The sequence below is a fragment of the Papaver somniferum genome, chromosome 9 (assembly GCF_003573695.1).
Source record: "Papaver somniferum cultivar HN1 chromosome 9, ASM357369v1, whole genome shotgun sequence".
In the NCBI taxonomy this organism is placed as follows: Eukaryota; Viridiplantae; Streptophyta; class Magnoliopsida; order Ranunculales; family Papaveraceae; genus Papaver; species Papaver somniferum.
The window spans coordinates 81,294,283-81,315,597 of record NC_039366.1 but is presented as its reverse complement, the minus strand read 5'-3'; the positions used below and the strand labels follow the sequence as shown (position 1 = coordinate 81,315,597).

Here is a 21,315-nt window from a genome sequence, read left to right as displayed (position 1 = left end):
GAACTATAAAAACTAGGACACTTGAACACTCATTTCGTGTGTCAAAAATCAAATACAATGCTTAAAATGTTACGAACCAGGATACAACAGTGAGAAGAACATTTTCCTTCCATAATGCTGGAGTAAAAGAGATCAAAATAGTACATTTAAGGCGATAAGTGAAATTTTTCTGTACAGACATTGTTAATAATGAAAAGGATTTCTACCCTGCTGAAACTAATAGTACATCTGAACAATATAACCTATGGTAGCTGAAAAGCTGAATCGGTGTGTGTATGCGATGAAGAAGACTTAAAGATGCGAACAACTTCCACCTGTAAAAACTTAAGTCCATGGTAGTTGAAATATTTACGGTTTTCTTGAGAAGGCGACAAGTATCAAGTAAAATCTTGTCATCAAAAAATAAATAATAAGTATCACGTGATCCCTGAGAAGGCTCTATCAGGCACTGGTATCATTTCCATTACCATGAACAAGGTTTCTTATGGTAGATTTCATCTGTAACAGCAATTCATTGGCTTCAGATTCCATCCTCATTTTTCTATCCAGGAGCTCGCGGTGTTCTCTTTCTAAAACTTGAAGATCTCCTAGCTTTTGTTTTCGTCTTTCCTCAGCTTCAACCAAGCACAGGTTTGTTATGCGGCTACTGTACTCCTCTTCTAACTTTTCATTCTTAGCAATAGCAGCACGTTTTAGGCCTTGAGCTTCTTCTCTTGCATTGTCTGCTCGTTCCTGGAACATCTTAGCCTCTGCCTTCTTAATCCGCAGAATGCTCTCTAACTTAACTAAGATAGGGTTCATATCAGCATTAATTCCCAATTCCATATGAGTATTCCAATCCTCTCTACTCCCAACTACATGTGCCCTAGAAGCAGTTTCTACACGAGGAGAAGCCGTTTCAGTAGGAGCAGAAGCTGCCAACCACTTGGCTTCTTGGATTGGACCGAGACCCCCGCCGCTACTCCCTTTTCCTGGGTTTTTAAGGGGTGGTTCCCTTGTAGAGAACGTTAAACTGTTGCTCAGCTTCACATCAATTTCTGTGGCCAAAAGAGAGAACATTAATGCAGCAACCTCACAGTTTAGATATAAGAAGTTGGATCTACGATATTTGTATTACTATCAGTAAAATGAATTATCAGTTTTTCATTCACTTGAAGCACAAGTTATATAGGAATTAAGTACTTTAATGATCTGCACAAACAAATAACTCAATGCTAACATTAAATAGTGTCAAAACAACAAGCAGTTCACATGAAAGTTTGCACCCATTTTTACCTGCTTACAGGTTTGAATAATGTCTGTTTCTTTTCTAGAGGTTTAGGCTCTTATGCCCCTCCTTTTTGTTATACTCATTAATTATCAATAAACCCTTTTGGAGTTGCTTAAGAAAACAAGAAATGCTTCTCATAATGGATTTTACAGAACTACAATTAGGAACTTAGAAGTTAATCCCATTTGTTTCACACACCATACTGAACACACAAAGAAAAAATACAACCAACTCATAAAAAGTAGCTTTAAGCAACACTATGTTCCAAGAATTTAAAAATAATCAATCATTCTCTGGCAACAACAAAAAGTACCAAAAAGCTGTCCACAGAAATTCGCAGCGAACTGCTTGGTTGGAGGCACAACGAAGTACAAGAATATCCTTCTCCACACATATATGCTCTAATGAGACTATGAAGGGGATACATGTACAATCGTACTTGGAGATTATGTTAGTTGGTAAACCCATATGATAGCTTATCTTTCAGTAATGTGGTATTATTCTAGCTTTAATTGACAACTTCAAATACATAACTATTGAGAAAAAGATGAACCAGATGGCTTAGAGAACTGAGCTTCATGGATGTCTGGAAGCAAACACTTGTGAATAACACTGGGTTCTCTGGTTAGTAGGACAAATCTTATCCAGCTACTTTGAACAAGAACGAAGTTCAAATTATGGATGTACACAACAAACAGACCCAGTTATGACATAGATATACAATTCCTTGTGATTTTTCTTCCTACCTTTTTTCTTGTTTGGAGTTGTTTTAAGTAGCATATAAGGACATTTATGAAAATGCCCAAAAAAATAAATAATGCATAACAAGGAGTTTTAGAAAGCATGCAAAGCATCCAACTGAAAAATATTGCATATGGATCCAGCATTATCTAAAGTAGAGTCCGACAAGTAAAAAGTGGAGAGATTACCAGCCAAGAACCTCATAATAAAACTGTAGACCTCGGAAAGACTGGACTTATTTTCCAGTCTTGGCAGCAGCCGACTGGCAATGTCATGCATTTTTCTCCCACGCCAATCATTGCTGGTAGCAAAGACTCTCTTCACATGTTTGAGTTCCTTGGAAAACGTCCCGGCTTCCCATTTCTTGGCACAAGTTTTGAATACTTCTTCAACAAAGCCGAACATCTCAGAAGGATGATCACAGGCAACACAATGATATTGCATCTCTGTCCCTCCATGAGCACCAGTGACACTCCGCCCGTTCCTTATAAAAGATTCTCTTAGTGCACAATCCGTATGACACCAATGATAGCACACATCACAGCCAACCCAACTACAGGTATTCCATGCCATGTCAAATTTTGAGCACACAAGACACATACAAGCACTGCAAAACCCATTCTTCTGCAAGCAGATTTTGCAATCACACTTATTTACAGGAATCAGACTACGACAAGCAGGGTTTCGACATTTCATATTGAGAAAAATATCAGCTAAATCAGAAATAGGCATGTCATTAGAAAGCTGAAGAAAATCATGCACGTTAGTTTTAAGAGCCACCAGTATCTCCAACTGAACACGATGGGATTTTAATAGTGTCTCCAATGTAATATCAGACCTATTCTGGAGTACTTTCTGTAATGGCCCACACTTATCTTTATGCATCATCATTTCATATGCGATATTCTTTAAATATGCTATAGACTGCTCTGTCATTTCGGGAAATCTACTAGCCATCACTTGTATCGGCTCTGAAACTATCATGGCAATGATCTTCTCGCCAAAACAGGTTCCACTCATCACAAGCTTCTGTTCGAACTCCCTTTGTCTATCACTTCTGATTACACTACGACTACTTGTTTCTCTCAGTAAACGCTTTTTGTTACTATACTCTAACCTGGTGTTTTGAGAACCCATACTGCCGGTAAGCCTTGCATCATGATGCTGTCTTGACTGTAATCCAGATAACTGTCTCGACACACTTGATTGTGGATCCAGCCAAACAGGTACTCCGCTGCTGCTCCACTCAGAAGCTTTATGCTTCTGTCGTCGTGATTCTTGAGGATTCAAATTGCCTTGGGATGTTTGAGGTGCATGAGGTGAACCATTTCCACTCGGTAACATTTTCTGATAAAGCGGAACTTCCTCTCGTTTAGGATCAAATAAAAACTGTTCCCGCCATGTGCTGGGAGAAGCCTGATCAACCCTTTGAAAGATAGGATGGCTTCCAACAGATTGTTCATAGTCAAGGGAATTATGGGTCATTGAAAAGCTTGGATTGTGAAGAAACGTCTGAGAACCAGAAATGGAAATTGATGTTGTAAATGCATCAGAGCTTTGATGTAATGTGGTTGGAAAAGATTGAGCATTCCTTGGATAACTAGGCAAACTAGAATGTGGGATTGGATCAACGGGCGCCAGTGGTAATGAAACACTAGGCAACCCTAAGCAAAGCTCAAGTGGCTCACTTTTCAGCTTCTCATTTATATGTTTATTAACAAGAGGGCTGGGGAACAGCTCAAAACCCCTACTACTTGGTCCCTCCACAGCATCACCTCTGGAAGACAGCAAATCCCTTTCCATCCACCGACCAACTCTATGAATATTAGTAGCTTCAACTGAAGGAGAAACTGCCAAACTCTTACCTTTGTCAATGGTGTCGTTTATGAGCATCAGTGTTACATCAGGCGCTCTGTTTTCCACTGCAGCTTCGTTAACTGAACCGACCAAATTCACCTCCTCAGCCTTGATTTCTAGATCAACGATTGTCCCCACACTTTGTAGTTCCTTAAACGGCAACAATTTCATCGTACTTTCACCTTCATTTTCTATCTCATTACCCGGGTTTTTAAGTTTTTCATTTGCTGTGGGTTCACACTCAATTTCTGGGATCACACTTCCTTCCAACTCAACTGCTTTTTCTTCGTCTTCTTCTCTACTCCCACCAATTCCGTTAACAGAATGAGAATTGCTATCAGAATAAGGTAACACACCTATTTCCCTCACAGTACAAGGCCATGTAAACAACCCTGGAATTTCTTCCTTTAAGTTAACATCACTGGTGCCTTCTGACATATCTCCCAACGTAGATTCTGAGTCTGTTATCTCTGGATCAATCTGGTTCTTGGAGTTATCTGCGACAAGAATCCCAGGTATACATCTAGGTATTAGTTTTTGTTCTGGTTCAGGGGGTTTAGGCTTTTTTATGGATTCACTTTCAGGTATAGGTTCCAGCTCCCCCTCCTCCCTTTCACTGCTATTACCACTCTCACTCCGTACTTCATCATTCTTCTTCATTTCCACACCCTTTGGTTGCTCACAACTTGATTCTTTCAACCTTGGAGGAGACTTAACAACATTCGTTGATGATCCCCGTGGAGAATTAACAACATTTGTCGATGATCTCAGTGGAGATCTAAAAACAATTTTCAATGACCCCCGTGGAGATTTAACAGCATCGGCCAACGACCCCTGCGGAGATTTAACAGCATTTGCAGACGATCCCTGCGGAGATTTAATAACATCTCTCAACGTTTTATGTGGAGATTTAACAACATTTGTTGATGATCCCAGTGGAGATTTAACAACAACTGTCAGCGACCCCTGCGGAGATTTAACAGCATTTTCCGATGATCCCTGCAGAGATTTAGTAACATCTCTCGACGATCCCTTCGGAGAATTAACAGCATTTGCCGACGATCCTCGTGGAGATTTAATAACATCTCTCGACGATCCCTTTGGAGATTTAACAACATCTCTCAACGAACCCTGCGGACATTCAACAACATCTATTGACAATCCCTTCTCACAATTCACATTTACTCTATCTTCGGAAGCAATCTGACTGTTTTTAGTTCCTCTACTCGAATCTGAAGAATGTCTTGGAACTGCATCAGAATCTTTGTTTACATTTGATCTTCGCCATGAAAGGACATTGGTTTCTTCTTGTCTAGATGAAACGCCTCCTTCTATCCGTAATCGATTTCTTTTTGACCTAATTCCTTTTGGATAGTCACTTGTAAACCCAAAAATACTATCTGATCGATGAGAATGAGAACGATCTCCGCCAGCACACGCATTTTCAGGTGAAGAAACTGGAAATCCTCTATATCTGTCTCTCTCATTATCTCTATCACTATAATTTCCGTATCTATCAAAGTTCTTTTTACTGCTAGTATGGTTGGAACCATCAGAATCATGATTTGTTCGTTCTTTAAAAGATCTAGAAACTTTGTGTCCATCATCTATAGACCTACTCTTTGAGGAAGAAGATGATAATCCTTTTCGTCCATTATCATAAAGTTTTCTGAGCGATGACGATTTTCTAAGCGATGACGACCGACCAAGATCCTGATCCCTTCTTCTCCTATCTCTAACTCTTCCTTCATCACTCCCATAAACGTAATCAAGATCATCATCTGAAGACTTTAATCTCTTCATTTCTAATAGATAGAAGCACTCAGTTAAGTTTGAAACTTTGTATCCATTGAATAGGGTCAAATTATACAACTGATTCCACTCCAACCTAAGACCTGCAAGTAAAGTCTAGGCACATAAATCACCACACCTGAAAATAAACACATTATTAGTAAGACGACGAACAATTCTTAAACTGCACAGAATCATAAAAAGAGATACTAATAGCTGACAGTAGATCACATGACCCATTATGATCCCAAATCAAGTAGAATGAAATTTCTCATTTTACAAATTGGTAACACTCACAATAAAGCCTAACAAGATCTTTCTGAATAAGATAAAAGGGGAAATCAGGAATAAAGAATTCTGTCACATACGAATGAATATAATTAGGTTTAAAAAAATCAGCTCCCACGGATTAATGTGTTCCTAAGGTTTGTAATTTTTCATTGTAATTAGGTATAGGATTAGGAAATTGAGATTTGTTCATCGGATATAGAAATCAAAGAGACCTAAATACAATCTTAATGATAGTGATTTGTGATGCCCTAGCAATAAGATAACTCAAGTAAAAACAACTGACCTTTTCGCCTGTTCTCAAACTTGAAATGAGTTGTATTGATGTATTATTGGCTGAACAGCCTTCATTGAACTTTATAAGAAAAATACTCTTTGCGCCTGCAAAGAAAAGAAGATTGACCAGAAGACGATAATAAATCTCGTAAACAAAAGTAAACGAAAGGCTCGAATCATTTTGCCAGAAATTTTCAATACCATTTTGATTCTGATACCAGAAGACTCGGACTCAGGAGGATTTGTGATAGTTAAGCTGCTGCAGTGCAACGATGGAGTCGTTTGTGATCAAATAGAGTACCAGGGGGCGGAGGAGGGAAAGAAATTCGTCATCCTTTAGTTTTTCCATCCACCATTTTGACAAATATAGCCAAATCCTAGTAGAATTTAATAGCGGGGTGGGTGGGACACATAACCATTTCGTTGTCGTTGGTGGCGAGCCGAACGTGTTCCTATCAAGAGATCGATCCTAACTTGTTTTCGAGACAGGTTTGCTTAAAATTCTACTAGCATTAAATTTCTCTAAGAGGGTGTTTGGCAAAAAGAAGGTAAGTAGTTTTCAGAAGAAGTAAGGAGCAAAGTATTTGCTTTCCAAGCTGATTTTTAACGTTTTGACTGAAATCAGACGAAGTAATTCTGAGAAGTCAAAAACTGGATAAAATTAGTTTGGCAGCTTTCTTTCAGTGGTCTGTTTTGGATATGCGTGGTGGAGCTGTCGGTAGTTTCTCTATTCTATAGTGTTTGGATCTCGACTATTTTTATAGAGCAGCTTCCAGACACTTGTCATTCCGTGTTTCTTCATTCAATATAATTTTTCTTTTGCGTCACAAGTCCTATTAATCCCGACCCAAATCTCTGAGCTATGCCAGAAATACAAGATAAATAGAACTGACCTTGTAGTGGCAGCCCCATCCTTTTTACAGAATTGAAAATTTGGCAGAAAAATAATCAACAGGGTCTAATCTTTCCATCTATTTATACACTGTAAGTCTGTAATCGTGAATTTTACAAACAGTTGCATCAAAACAGTGTACACATAGTATGAACAATAATAAAATCACGTTAAGAAGCGAAGATGATGGCTAACAAAATATTTGCATAAACTTGCTGAAATGCTGAGCCATCTTCCATGGTGAAGATCGAAGCAATCAAGAAAACAAAAGAATCACTTTTATATGTTACAACCATTCACAAGAAAGATAATGAAACGCAAAACTATAAAAAGAAAAAAAGAATACACAAATGCTTTTTCTATCTAATTCGCTAAAACAAGCTGATACTGCTCTTCTTCTCCAGTTGATCAGCACAACCACCTGTACACCAACAACTTTAAAAACCTTTTTTAACTTTATTATGTTCAGATAACAGCCTACTCTCTCCCTGTACCCCCGTGTATGTGTAACCTACTCATATTAAGACATATTTGTTTCACCACGCACTTATTAATTAACACCCTGCAGCTTTCAAGAAGTTATCGTACGGACTCGATGCTGGAAGCTTTAAGTAGTCAGGATGATGTTGATATGCAGCTGCGCACGGCAATGGACCAGTACCAATAGGGGGCTTGGCGTGTCTGGCATTAGAATTCTTGTCAACGGCAATGGCAGAACTGGAGTTCTGCAATTTAGAATACAAAAACCATACATGTTTAGCTTGATGTTGGGTATCTACATATTCTGAATATATTATACAGTAATGAATGTGTTTCAGTTTTCTTAATTGTTGTTTATGTTCAGTTTAATGACATGATGCATGCAACTGTCTCACATCTAAAGGAAGATAGATACCGTAGGGAATCCAGGATTGGATGGTAAAGTTGCTGCCTTGTTAGCATTATCATGCAAAGACTCCTCCATCAAATTCTCCTGTTTTTGCTGAGCCGTCATGAAAAAAGACATCTTTTGCTGCTTTCCCATAAGAAGGGTCTCACAGTGAAGAGCCATGTCCTTGTAAGGAATGTCAGGTGTGGTGGAGACTGAAAATCTTCCAACCTGATGTGAAGTCTCATAAACCTGCAATGATATAACTTAGTCAAAGAGAAAAGCGCTACTGGTATAATGAGATAAACTGTTTGGATATTAGATAAAATCAAAGCAATTGATGCAAGAAAATCAGTCAAGGATTGGAACTTGTAAAACTAGTCTTAGCATATTAGGATACATATGTACAAACATATGATAAACGGATGGTTGGAGAACTACTAATGAATGGCAGCAAAGGTAGTTCGTACACAAGGAGCTCAAAAGGGAAAGATAAAAAAGCTAATAGCAAAGGTGATGCTCCAAAATGATTTATGAAATCACCGAATTGGAAACTGACAAATTTTTAACATAGTCGTATAGTGAATGATCTAAACTCTTAACGTTAACATCCCTATTTCCACGAATAACCCAAAACACATCCGTTTTAAACCCGGCCCACTTTCATCTGTGTTCATCCCAACCACTGTTATGTTGTCTTTAATACGAAGTCAAGAAGCACTATAAATTCCAAGCATATGCAGGCAACTACAACTAGAATCTCAAAGAAAAACAACGTATTAAACTCTCATATTTTCACCAGCTATCAACAAGTTTTATCTTAAGTAAACTGATACCCTGCACTTGTAATCACAATCAAACATACCGAATCTAATAGTTGATTGACACTTAGAAGGTTAGGAGACTGCATTCCAACAAATGAACATGCATCTGTTTTACTATCAGATGTCTCATGGCCATCTTCATCCTCGTCATCATCATCACCAATAGTAAAAGTCGCACGCGCGCCCTGAATGAATATCATACCCAATAAGTATACAATTTCAAATTGAAAAGGCCAGAAGCTGTAAAGGATAACTACCTCATTCAAAAATGTGGTTCCTGATGTGAACTGAACCCCCAAAGGACATTCATCATCTGGCAGGAATTCGTTTAGCAACTGCTCTCTTATGGTGGACATCTCTGCCTACACAAATATGTGAAATGCTGATTATCAAACAAACTGGTACAAATTGCTTTGTTAGAAAGTATAAAAGAAATCCGAATCGCAAATAGAAGAGTTTACTTCCGACAAATTTCCCATGCCCTTCAAAACCATTGAAGCCAGAGATTCTTTAGTCTGATTATCTGTGATCTCTATCTCCGAAAGAACCTTCAAAGAAGTAGCATCATCTTCTTTAGATCCATAAACTTTTGATGGAAAATCAGATCCATTTCGAATAGCCTGTAATCTGGAATCCTGGACTAATTGTAGGAATGGATCAACCTGATACAAGAAGAAAACATTTTGCATGATGTTGGTAATTAATCTGTATGCATTCCCGAAGTGGAAGGAACAATATAACAGACATGTATAAGTATGTAGTAGTCAATTGATAAAGAGTCACAGCTCCGTATCAGATACGTACAGTCTTATCTGTAAGTAAAGCCTTAGTACGGGCAACAAGCGGAATAATCTGGTAGGCTTTTGACGTAAAGATGATCAATGACATTGCCAAAGTAAAGAGTGATCTACGACGTGATGGTTGTAGTTGACCTGTAAAAAGTGTCTCAGATGTGATGAACTATGTAAAAAAAAAAAGTGATTCCTTATGATCAGTTCAGGTCTGTCACAAGGCTCACAATGTTAGAAGGTTAAGGGATCACATAGAAGAAAATTCAATTCTTCAACAAATTTTAAATGTAAGAGGAAAAAATATCTCTGGCTAAAACATTTTCGGGCTCAAATTTAACTACGCAAACATCTATATCAAATGAATGGAAGCATGAAAGAATTTCGAGGCTCCGAAATTCCTATGTCACAAAATTCCAGCTACAAGTAGGTGATCATTCTAGGCAGTGGCTTTATAAGAAACTCTCTCTATAAAAACTATGCTGGTGTTGTCATAGCAATAGCATTTAATATACAGCATAGAATATCGTCTTGTTTCTTTCCAGTTTTCGCCTTGGAGTTGGTAGTTTGACCTTCCTATCAGAGCTTCATATCTTTCTGCTCATTTGTCAAGGTAGATACAGCACCCTGATGGTCTACTGTTAGTCTGTTACGTGAAGATGTGGATGTGCCTCATTCAACTAAATAACACAGAGTTACCCTATGAGGTGGTATAGTCTAGTTTACTGTACTCTTCTGAGGTAGCCCATCGCTTTAACAAATAGCCGTGTTGCATCGTGCAGTTTGTTAGCCCTACAACACGCTTTTTCTTTTTCATAAAACTTCTCAAGAACAGTAGTAACAACTAGTTTGTTTAGTATGGTATATCAGTAACATAACATAAGCTATAAAATGCAACGTCCATGTAAAGAAACAAGAAATTTCATACCAACTGTATTTTAATGTTAATAATTTGAAGAAAAATGTACTCTACCTCCTCCGAGAGAAATGCTCCTCAAGGAAAATGCAAGCTGAAAACTTTTAACTACAACCTCATTGCTAGAGTTCTGCAAGATGTATTTAGAAGATATAAGAGTCATGAAAATGAGAAAAACGTGATTGTACATTTAGTTATGTGTACAGGTATGCATTTATTAAAAATAAATAAATAGGGGGTAAATCTTGAGTCAAGATTTATAATATTCTTCTAGTACATTGCCTAAGGTACACTAATGGAAAGGATTCTAATTGTGGACTTGCTCTGTATGGTTGCTCGGGCCTTTAAATGTGTTACATTCTGAGTAATAAAATTTTAATAATTATTATATATATAATACATTCTATATTATGTATGAAATGCATGATACAGCAGACACAAAGCCGAGATGATATCCACCAAGTACAAAAAACAAAATATGCTACATAAAAAGCATTCAGTTATTTTATTTTTATTTTTTTCTTGAGCCACCAGCACGGACTTTGAGTAACCACCGGAAGAAGAGGCAATAGTGCCACCGGATTTTGAGTAAAGCCCAGTTTTACTTTTGGGTATTAAGTATTTGGAAGAAAATTCACCAATATAGTTCTAAAATAGGCAAGGCATTCCAAATAAAGATCTGATAAGTTTTAACATGTAATTTACTCCTGATTTACAAATGACGAATCGGCATGGAAGGATTCACATAACAGTTAATACGTCAAGGAAGAATCATTACTTACCTTGCCTCGAGAAAATAATAGAACTAAGCTATATGTATGAGCAATAGCTTCATAGTTTTCAGGTTTGTTTTCAGGAGATATTGATTGTGCCCAAATTGAGGATAGCAGAAGAGTAATCTGACGACTGCTCAATCTAAGGGATGTTTGATCCTGTGATTTATAGTAAAAGTGAGACATAAATGTTATGGTTGTGGCCAAAAGTCAGGATTTAAGAAAGAAAAACAAAAGAATCTTCTTGAAATGGAAGATTGATGGTATGAATTGGAAGAAACATACATTAGAATGTAATTCCTCCGTAGGTGAAGATGACCCTGAAGACTTTCCATCTTTAAAAGAAGCCAAGCGTGAAACATTTCTACTGCAGACTCTGCTGCCAGGTGCCTGTGAACTGCTCACAAGCTGCTCACTGTTGCTATTTGGTTGCACATCTTCTGTAGTTAAAGCACTAGAAGTTTCACATTTTACCTTTCTTAGCTTCTCAAAAAGAGCAGCTGAAGAAGAAAAAACAGATACAGTTCTTGACAGAGTTCTCCTATGATCAAAATTATCTGGTGCAGCAGTTGAGGAAGGTTTTGGGCAAATAGAAGATGGCACCAGAACAACAGAGAAGATACGGTGAGCTTCAACCCTTGTTTGATGGTCCACATGGACCATAGCCACAAGTAAATGGTGAAACAAAGCTTCCGGGAATGCCTACATTGATGGAAGAAATTAACATCAGGCAATAAGCACATAGACGAATAGTTACAGACTGATGTATTCGAGCTAATAGAGAAGGTGCCGGACTTGCCTTTTGTTGATATGATAGATTTGATACAGATGCTACAATTTGAGCCGTACGGTAAACTGCTGAAACTGTAGTTCGGGCTAGAACTGTATTGCTAGAAATGTTTTCCAGCATCACCACCATCGTGTCAAGAACGGGGCCAGCATCCCCAACCTGTTTATTAATCAAAACCAAATTTCTTTATAAAATTCTGTTGTTTATAAAATCAACAGATCTTAGTTTTAGAGGTGGTGACGTTTTTTTGTTTTTTTTTGTTTGTATTTTTGAATCCGGTTTTAGAGGTGATAACGTTAAATATAATATTGTATAAACCTTAAAACATGCTTAAGAAAGAAGCAGTTCTGGCTCAAACTATTGATCTACAAATATAATTGAGATGAGAGATCTAAATTAGCACAGAATAGAATATTGCCCACCTTATTCACTATCTGAACAAGGCACTTATCAACTGCTTCTTGTAGCTTTCTGCTCCACTGTGTTAAATCAGCTCCTAAGTTTGAATCATCAAGTGAGCAGTGCATACTTTTCCGCAAATGCCTCATTAAGTCAGATACAGTACCCATTATTGACATAGAGGCCTGAACTCTTGAGTACCTAGCAAGGCATGTTGTAACATCTAAAATGTCCAGCTGCATGTCCGGTTGTTTTATGACATTCTTGTGATCAAGGTGCTTAATTAAAATAGATAACAGAAGATGTGTGTTCTGACCTGCAAGGTAATATATAAAGTGAACAAATGAAGATGAATTTCATCCAAAAATGAAATAACATCTTAATTGAATCCTCTGATATGACAAATAATGTAAAAATCTCTTTAAATAAGCAAAAGTAGTCATCAGCAAAAAGACTGTATCCATAATTGGTTTCGTAGTGCCCATCGTTTGTGAAACTGATGGGTTTCCAAAATTTTAACGGGTAAATCTGTGGATGAACTATTTGGAGTTGCCATCTTAGACCATTGCGGATCCTAAATCTAAGCTTGGGTAAAAAAAAATGCTAAGTTGTTACCAGAATTTTCCAATAGTAATTGCATTTCCAGCAAGACAGAGAGAGTTAGCCCATGTTGAGGAGACCATGTATTGCCATCATCAAAATAGCGAAACAGAGACTCTAACACACGACGTACAGTTGTAGCTTCCTTTGCTAGCTTAACCATGTTCTGTAGGCAAACTCTAGACCAGAACCCTGGGTTTTTGGAATCTTCTCTGTTGAAAATAAGATATGATATTATGGAATAAACAACAAAAATTTCCATAGGACAATAGAATGGAATCGGTTTGAAACAACTGGACCCAAGAGGACTTACAAAGACACATGCATTTCACCTTTCTCGTCCACTAGCTTCTTCCAAGAACTAACCCTTTCCATGATTTCTGGTGGAGGAGAGACATGGCCTTCGGATTTAAGCACCTCTTGCACCCAATGACTATGGCTATCTAGCTTGTCCTGGTCATTATTCTCAGATGTTTTCTTAGTGTTGCCACCATAGTTGTCCAAGACCACTGAGACAACCTGACAGAGAAGAAAGAGGTAATGTCAATGGATGAAGAATTTAAGAGGCATATTTTCTCCCAGGAGACAAATGATGAACTATACAGCTATTCCACCGCATATTTGTTGCACAGATAGCCCAAGAGAAAATTTCCTTACTCCCTAGGTATACACACACACACAAACAGGACAGAGCTTGAGGCTCAAAGTCGTGCTTCCATTGCCTTGCATATTATATTCTGAATGATTCATAGATATGTTCTTCTTTTTCCAAAAAACACTTGAGCAGTGGTTTGTTACGCGAAGACCGGGTAACTAGGTGTAAAGAAAGAAAAATTCCCTCCCACCCAGATGCAAGTTATATTTGGACCCCAGACTTTTGGTACAACTACCAAGTGCCTAACAAACTCAACTATTTAAGACTAGCAAAAGAATAATAAAAATGAGTTATAAACATATTGAAAGTTTGTACATATTTGAAGTAGCGAAGTATGTCCCTGTGGATGACATGCAAAATTTCCATCTAGAAAATTAATAATAAAGAAACAGATCATCTTAAGCAGTTAGATAGTTCACTTACAGAATCAAATTCAGATGAAATATGAGAATGTTCACCCATGAACCAAACCTGGTCATCAAATAAAGCACAACCACTATCAGTGCAATGAAATAATATTATCAGTTGCACAACTAAGTGTAACAACAGCAAAAAAAAAAAAAAAAAAAAAAAAAAAAAAAAAAGAACTGTGACTACTCATGATGGACAAACTGTAAGAAAAAACCATAGGGGGGAAATTGCTCGAGTAAAATGTCACAGCAGCTTACATAGTAGTATTACAAAAAAAAAGTCAAACTTATATAACTATTTAAGAGTTTGTACAATTCAATTGTATATTCAAAAGCACAACTAAATGAACAGCATTAAGAGTCTGTGTTATATAGTTCTATTATAACACAGGGAGTTTACATTGGCATTTCGTTGGTCGGCAACCTGGCGATGTATAGAGAGAGATATATAACAATAGGAGTAAACAATATATAGAGATAAGAAGTATCTACCAGGGAAGAAAGGGCTTGGAGTGCAGCTGCACGTATCTGTAGAGCTCTCTCATCCTCCCCCACTTCTTGAGCAAGCTGACAGACTTTCGGAATCAAGCCTTCTAAGTTGAACATGTACGTACCATCTGTCTGTCACAGTTCACAAAAAACATTAATCTAATGTTGGAGACATAAACTATGAACTAGCTACTAAGTCTATAAAAGATTAATCAGATGATATTGCAATAGAAGTGACTACTTGAATATGAAAAAACAATGTAACAGGGATACACCTGGCTGTTTACAAAATCAAAAAGAGTCAGGCACCCTATAACCAGCATTTCATCCTGACGAGTTTGGTCCAGCAGAGTCTGTATGACAGTTAATAAGCTACTTGCAAACAACGGCCTGCAAAACACATTGTTGGAGATTGTGAATTCCGCTATTCTAAAAACATCGCAGCCAGCAAAACAGCAATCTACAAAATAATGGGGAAAGTAGTAAAATTGATATAGATATCAATCTCAGTAAGAAAACAACTCACATTTGCTCCTTACAAGAAATCAGCAATTTTCTATACACACACATGACCACTTTTACGATTCGAAACTGTTCTGTCCTCAATTCCTTGTAGCACCTTTGCTCAAGAGAACTTGTTATCTGCCAATGAATTTCAATCCTTGTTTTAGTAAGGATATGAATCCGATTGATGAAATAAGAAGAGCTAATTTGTTGGGCAACTTGCAGAGCAACGAGAGGAATGGCTATTAGAAACTAGGTGCGCACTGCTCTGCGTTGGTCAAGGAAAAGGTGGGCAAACAAGTTAAGTTTGCCTCAGCTGATGTGTTGTATTACTAGATACAAATTTGCCTCATTATATGAAAGATACAACCAGGGTCATAAGGTTTCGGCAAGAACTCACTTTGCGTAAGCCTGTTATAAGATTCTGAAGTAAACAAGTACCTTTGGAATACGTAAAGGATTTTTCATAGCGTACTCACACAACTTGCCAATCTTCCTGTCATTGGGTTCTTCATTCTACAGAATTAAGAAAACAATACCATTAGTAAGACACCATGAGAATCCTAGAATTGTAGTGACCCAGAATAAAACAAATATAGAAACATGCAATAACCTAGTTCGTTAATGACAGCCACGCATATTGACTAGAACGCATATCAAGCTTCCATTATAGAAACATATCAAGAAGATGCTAAATTAGAAAAAACTGTAGTTCACAACCAGAGAGTCAAATTTCAAACTTACACACATAGCAGCTTACAAAGATATAAAAGGTTAGGAAGTGCTAATCGGGGTGACACTACACATAATTGGTTTTGGTTCCCCTTATGAGTTTACTCAGAAACTGATGTATTGATGAGAACAGAAGAGGTGAAAACGGAAAGCAAGCCTCCATATATAATGAAAAAATATCCATCACAAACTAAGCACATGGTGTGTCCCAAGTTACACCAACTATTTATAACCATAGAGAAAACAAGATAGATCGTGCGTCCTAACCTAATAGGACTAGACACTAGCTACTTCCTCAGCAACTGCAAACAAGAAATCAATGAGTTATTGTAAATTGCCACCCAATTCTTAGAGTTGGGATCTGCTTCTATCCAGTAGAGTCTATACCAGTGAAATATAATCGTCACCGAAAGAAGTAACATACGGAACAGGTATAGAACAAAACTTCCTGACATAGTAGTACAGCATCGATTATGCATTCTTTGATAAATAAATGAAAAACTTCTTACAAATTTCTAAGGTATCAGTTGAAAGGGTCAGGGAGTTCATCACAAGTGTCTTGTTTCATGAACAAGATAATCCAATTCCTGGATAAAAGCAATGTGGGCACATTGCAAGGAACTCAACTACTAACACCAAACATTGAACAAATGTATTTGCAGTTTATCTCAGTATATTCATAGGCAACCTATTCATATAATCAAAATTCAAAATGCAAGATAATAAAATTCAATGTCAAAGGTATCTCTAAACCAGTGGAATAGATATAAACTAACCGGAGAACGTGGGAAAATATCAGCAAGCAATTTTTTGTATCGCTTAAGAGGTTGTCGAGACCTTGGCCTCATTGCAGGACATAAATAACATAGATTCCCACACGCTGGCACAACGTCTCTTGATATAACACCCATCATTGTTTCTAAAATACCAAAATCAAAAAGTTCCTCAAATTTCCCCTTTGATCAAAACCGGAATATGACCGCCACAATCAAAATGAAAAAAACAAATTCAGATTCCGGGACCAGCCTGCAAAATTCAAACACATTTACAAAATAAAAATTTACCCTAAAATCGGAATAAAATTGAATCGAAGAATGGAATTGAGAATGAAAAGTTAGAACCTCGAATCGATCGCCGCCTGGGGAGGCAGACGTGATGGGGGGCTGGAACTCCCTGGAAACAAATTATGCACTGGATATTCGTCAAAACTCAAAACACCCCGAAAATTTATGAAGAGACTTTCTAATTAGTTTATATTTATCAACTTCTCCGCCGGCAATGAAATCTTCAAACATTTCATTTCATTTCATTTCATCTTTGATTAACTCATCCATTCATGCGTTGGTAAACCTCCAGTTCCGTATTTAGTGAAAATTTATCCTACAATTTACCGAAATTGCCATTTCATTTTCAACATTGTATTATATTCTTCATCACATAACGGTAACAAAGTCAAACTGGTCGTGCCTAAATGACTTCCTATGGTCCTATGGAATTGGAAGCAGGAGCCCCCCCTTGATTACTCTAACCAATTCAAATTCAATTTTCCCGTTAAAATAGAACGCTAAACACTCTCCACCATTTAACTCTAGTTAGTCTTTTTTCCACCACATAACATGTTTACAGATTTTGTTAGTCTATGTTTTATCCAATTTTCTGTCAAAGTCCACTAATAAGCATGCAAAAGAAAATGAAAAAGGAGATGAAATGTAAAAGATGATGAACATGCCGGGAAATTATAACCAATCGGTGGTGCCGCCACCACCACCACCTCTTTTAAATCAAAGAGAAATTAGGGAAGCCATGTATAATCAAACAACAGTAGATCAGGATTGTCATTATGCAACAGGGAGTACATTTGCTGCTGCAACTTTATTCATTTGCTTGTTCCTCTTCTTTATCACCAAATTCTTTAATATGTTGTTAGTACCATTCCAGCAGCCTCGTCTCATCACCGAACTAACCGTACGTATCTTTTTTCTTATTTATGTTGATCATTTTCTTATATATTTTGATACGCCAAATTGTATGCATGATTTGCTATATGGACCCATATTTCATTAATGCAGGTGGGATTAGTAGTAGGAAATCTGGGCTTCATGTCACAATTACTGGAGATGGTGATTCCACAATTGGTTAGTTCATTTGCAGAAATGGGTATGAGTTGTTACTTACTAGTTTTAGGCTTAGAAATGGATCTGGCAGTGTTAGCCAAGAAACCTAATCGCGAAGCAATCGTAGCATACACGGGAATCATCTCTACATTCTTAATCACAAGTACAGTAACACCTTTTATAAAACTAGGAAAAGATGCAAACACTATTGGGTTTATTGTCTCTCTTTCGATAACCTTAACTGGTACTTCATCACCCGTCTTAACTCGCTTGGTTACTGATTTAAGAATTAGCAGATCAGATATTGGACGACTAGTAATCGGTGCGGGACTGCATACAGATATGGTAACGATGCTTCTAGTTTCAATGTCTTTGGTTTTTCATCCTTACAAATCGAAGAAAAACGATCAAATGAAACTCAAAGAGGGATTGCATGTAGTTTTTGTATTGGCTCTTATAATAGTGTTTCTCTCGACTGTATTGCCTATTTTTGTAAATTGGCTAAATCAGAGAAACCCAGTTGGGAAACCCATGAAAGGATCGGATCTCGTTCTTTTTGTTGCTACCATGATGATTCTATGTACTACTGGACCTACAATGGTTGGTTATAGTCCTACCATGGCGTCGTTCTTGATCGGGTTAGCGTTTCCTAGAAAAGGAAGATTATCGAAGATGATGATTAGTAAAATCAATCAAATTATGAACTACGTTATGTTCCCATTATTTTTTATCTGGATTGGTGCATTGGCTAGTTTTCGTGACCTGAGACCTGATGAGAAATTCATATGGCTCAAGTTACTATCTTTATACGCAATCGTTACGATAGGGAAGGTTTTAGGAGCTCTTCTTGCTGCTATGCTTTTGGGGTTTCCTTTCCATGTAGCAGTTGCGATTGGATTCTTTCTAAATGTCAAAGGACATTTTCACATGTACGTTGCTGCTTATGCTCTCGGGGTAAGTCCTAGCTCCTAACTAAATATTCTATTCTGGTTAATAAGTTTCTGGACTGATTTACTGACTTATTTCTATACTCTCTTACACTTCAAGTAGGAAGATCTCGTGACAACCGGAACCTACATTATGATGATATTGTTGGCCATGCTCACCATTGCAATAATTCCATTAGTTGTAAAAGTAATGGTAGAAGGAGCTTCCAGGAAAAGATCACCATACCGACAAATGACCCTGCAACACCTAGATCCGTCGACTGAGCTGCGTATCCTATTAGGCATCCATGGACCTCAGAACATTCCATCTATGATCAACATAATGGAATTTTCAAGGGGAAATAAAGCAACAAGGATTGGAGTTTATGTTACAGATATGATAGAAATCAATGACTGTAATTCAACGATATTTGTTCCTGAGGTGGACGGTAGTTTAGAGAATGCAACAATGGCCGACGAATCAGTGGTGTCCTTGAGAGAACAAATAACAAATGCGATCTTATCATACGTAGAGGAAAGTGGTAAAGGGATCAATGTACAACGATTACTTGCGATATCGACATTTGCTAACATGCACCAAGACTTGTGCAATTTGGCTGAGGCAGTGCAGGCCTCGCTGCTTATCTTGCCATTTCACAGGAACCAAAGACCTGATGGAAGGATGGATGGAGTTAAACATGGATTTAGATATGTAAACCGTAAGGTACATGATATTTATGCTAGATATGTAGTCTCTTTAGTTTGTTTATTACTAGACTAAAGCACTGATGACCACGTGGGGAAATGGTTATGTGCATAACAGGTTCTTCGACAAGCCCCGTGTTCAGTAGGAGTACTTGTGGACAGAGGTCTTGGAAGGATTCAGAAAAGATCAGCGCCAACGGCAGCATACATAGAAGTTGCAGTCGTTTTCATCGGAGGAAAAGATGATAGAGAAGCATTATACTATGCATCACGTATAGCACAACATCCTGGTATTAATCTAACAGCTGTTAGATTTTTAGAAGAAACGGATACATCGAAATCATCAACAAGAAAACATAGAAGAAAACTACGTTCTGTGATAAAAATGGAAGAAGAAGAAAGAAAACTTGACGATGAATGTTTTACAGAATTTTATGAAAAATCAATGTCGCGTGGAAGAATAGGATACCTTGAAAAGCATGTTATTGATGCCAAAGGTACAGTCTCGACGTTGAAATCATTCGAAGGACATTATGCTTTGTTTATTGTAGGAAGAGGAGGTAGAGTTAATTCGATATTAACCGCTGGGATGAGTGATTGGGAAGAGTGTCCTGATTTGGGTCCAATTGGAGAAATTCTTGCGGATTCTGATTTTTCTCTTACGGCTTCTGTTTTAGTTGTTCAGCAACATTGTTTAGATGGACTTGAAAACGAGTTTACAGTCATGTCAATCTGAAAGGGTTCATCTTTTTTTCTTCCTCTTTTTGACTAGTTGATGTAGTTTGATGATAGTGAACGATATTGATTGCTTAGATTAAGATGCAGCTTGTATAATGGTGTAGATATGGACGCAACAACGTATACTCATAAAATTGTCTCGAAACATAAAATTAACTTTCGCATAATCGCAGATTAAGCAATTCTTGCATGTTAATGTATCTAACGAGTTATACTGCCCGGAATTGACTCTTTCAACTGCTCAGACATCCAAGGATTTGATGTGGTCGGGCCACGTACTTATGGCACCTATTACAATTAAAAACCTGTCCCTTCAAATTCCCGTCAACATTTCACTTTTTAATAAAAAGTAGGGAATTAAGAAAAAGAATTAGTTACACTTTCTAGTATGTAAGTGTTTTAAGATTTTTTTTTTTTTTTATAATAAGTGTCACAAAATTAACAGGGATCACATAGTTGCAGTATGTGGTCTGACCCATCGTAGCCGCACCACAATTGGAATTAACTCTTGCAGATAAATCTTTCTAATTTGGATCTTCCGGTCCCTTTTCTTGATGGGCTCAGGTGCCATCTACTATTTATACTGCCCAAATAAATTCCGCCAACCCATATATTATCTACAAAATGTTCAACTAGCACACTTATATTTAAAAACAATATGTTATTAACAAGAGGAAAGAAATAGATGTGACGAGGGGGAAATCACGTGGGGTGGACTTAGGTTTGAAGATTTTGTGACATTTAGAAGGATTAAGTTAGTGATTTAAATTCAAGTTTTTAGTTGCAAAGGTGAATCCGTGATAGACAATCAAGGTCGTGTCACAATCAAAACCCTTGATGATCATGTTAGAAATACACAACACTCCAATTTAGGATAGTGTCTGTAACGGTTTAACACAATGTGGTGTTCAAAACTGGACGAGCTCTGAGAGTTTTTCTGTAGGTGCAATTTTCCTCGTTAACAAAACT

At 37.4% G+C, this 21,315-nt stretch overlaps 3 protein-coding genes across 4 annotated transcripts; 1 reads left to right on the top strand and 2 right to left on the bottom strand.

The window, feature by feature from the left end:
• Positions 1 to 32: 32 nt before the first annotated feature.
• LOC113313892 (protein OBERON 4-like) lies at positions 33 to 6,904 on the bottom strand. Its single transcript, XM_026562670.1, has 4 exons — positions 6,425 to 6,904; positions 6,234 to 6,328; positions 2,200 to 5,798; positions 33 to 1,037 (listed from the first exon to the last, which is right to left on the bottom strand). Exons 3-4 carry the CDS (start codon positions 5,669 to 5,671, stop codon positions 442 to 444), a joined length of 4,068 nt encoding a protein of 1,355 aa, XP_026418455.1. The 5' UTR covers positions 5,672 to 5,798; positions 6,234 to 6,328; positions 6,425 to 6,904; the 3' UTR covers positions 33 to 441.
• Positions 6,905 to 7,274: 370 nt separating this feature from the next.
• Positions 7,275 to 17,225, bottom strand: LOC113310395. Of its 2 annotated transcripts, XM_026559063.1 has the most exons (20): positions 16,985 to 17,225; positions 16,640 to 16,889; positions 15,573 to 15,647; positions 15,154 to 15,269; positions 14,903 to 15,017; positions 14,631 to 14,759; positions 14,152 to 14,199; positions 13,387 to 13,592; positions 13,089 to 13,285; positions 12,497 to 12,789; positions 12,084 to 12,233; positions 11,570 to 11,986; positions 11,294 to 11,443; positions 10,569 to 10,641; positions 9,612 to 9,739; positions 9,269 to 9,469; positions 9,065 to 9,169; positions 8,849 to 8,992; positions 8,011 to 8,235; positions 7,275 to 7,840 (listed from the first exon to the last, which is right to left on the bottom strand). In XM_026559063.1, exons 2-20 carry the CDS (start codon positions 16,775 to 16,777, stop codon positions 7,670 to 7,672), a joined length of 3,081 nt encoding a protein of 1,026 aa, XP_026414848.1. In that variant the 5' UTR covers positions 16,778 to 16,889; positions 16,985 to 17,225; the 3' UTR covers positions 7,275 to 7,669. The 2 variants fall into 2 exon arrangements, with proteins under 2 accessions (XP_026414848.1, XP_026414849.1); XM_026559064.1 differs by lacking the exons at positions 15,154 to 15,269; positions 15,573 to 15,647; positions 16,640 to 16,889; positions 16,985 to 17,225 and having other exon boundaries at positions 7,563 to 7,840; positions 14,631 to 14,755.
• A 286-nt stretch (positions 17,226 to 17,511) lies between these two features.
• LOC113309423 (cation/H(+) antiporter 28-like) lies at positions 17,512 to 20,513 on the top strand. Its single transcript, XM_026557855.1, has 4 exons — positions 17,512 to 17,828; positions 17,933 to 18,931; positions 19,028 to 19,627; positions 19,727 to 20,513. Exons 1-4 carry the CDS (start codon positions 17,580 to 17,582, stop codon positions 20,342 to 20,344), a joined length of 2,466 nt encoding a protein of 821 aa, XP_026413640.1. The 5' UTR covers positions 17,512 to 17,579; the 3' UTR covers positions 20,345 to 20,513.
• Positions 20,514 to 21,315: the final 802 nt, after the last annotated feature.

Excerpts from the sequence above, each read along its gene's own strand:
- LOC113310395 (XM_026559063.1), bottom strand. The coding sequence starts at position 16,777 with ATGATGGGTGTTATATCAAGAGACGTTGTGCCAGCGTGTGGGAATCTA. Across the intron at positions 13,286-13,386 it reads GGTGAAATGCATGTGTCTTT|AGAAGATTCCAAAAACCCAG; the intron begins GTAAGTCCTCTT and ends TATTTTCAACAG. Across the intron at positions 11,987-12,083 it reads ATCTATCATATCAACAAAAG|GCATTCCCGGAAGCTTTGTT; the intron begins GCAAGTCCGGCA and ends CCATCAATGTAG.
- LOC113309423 (XM_026557855.1), top strand. The coding sequence starts at position 17,580 with ATGATGAACATGCCGGGAAATTATAACCAATCGGTGGTGCCGCCACCA. Across the intron at positions 17,829-17,932 it reads GTCTCATCACCGAACTAACC|GTGGGATTAGTAGTAGGAAA; the intron begins GTACGTATCTTT and ends TCATTAATGCAG. Across the intron at positions 18,932-19,027 it reads TTGCTGCTTATGCTCTCGGG|GAAGATCTCGTGACAACCGG; the intron begins GTAAGTCCTAGC and ends CACTTCAAGTAG.
- LOC113313892 (XM_026562670.1), bottom strand. The coding sequence starts at position 5,671 with ATGAAGAGATTAAAGTCTTCAGATGATGATCTTGATTACGTTTATGGG. Across the intron at positions 1,038-2,199 it reads TATTATGAGGTTCTTGGCTG|AAATTGATGTGAAGCTGAGC; the intron begins GTAATCTCTCCA and ends TTTTGGCCACAG.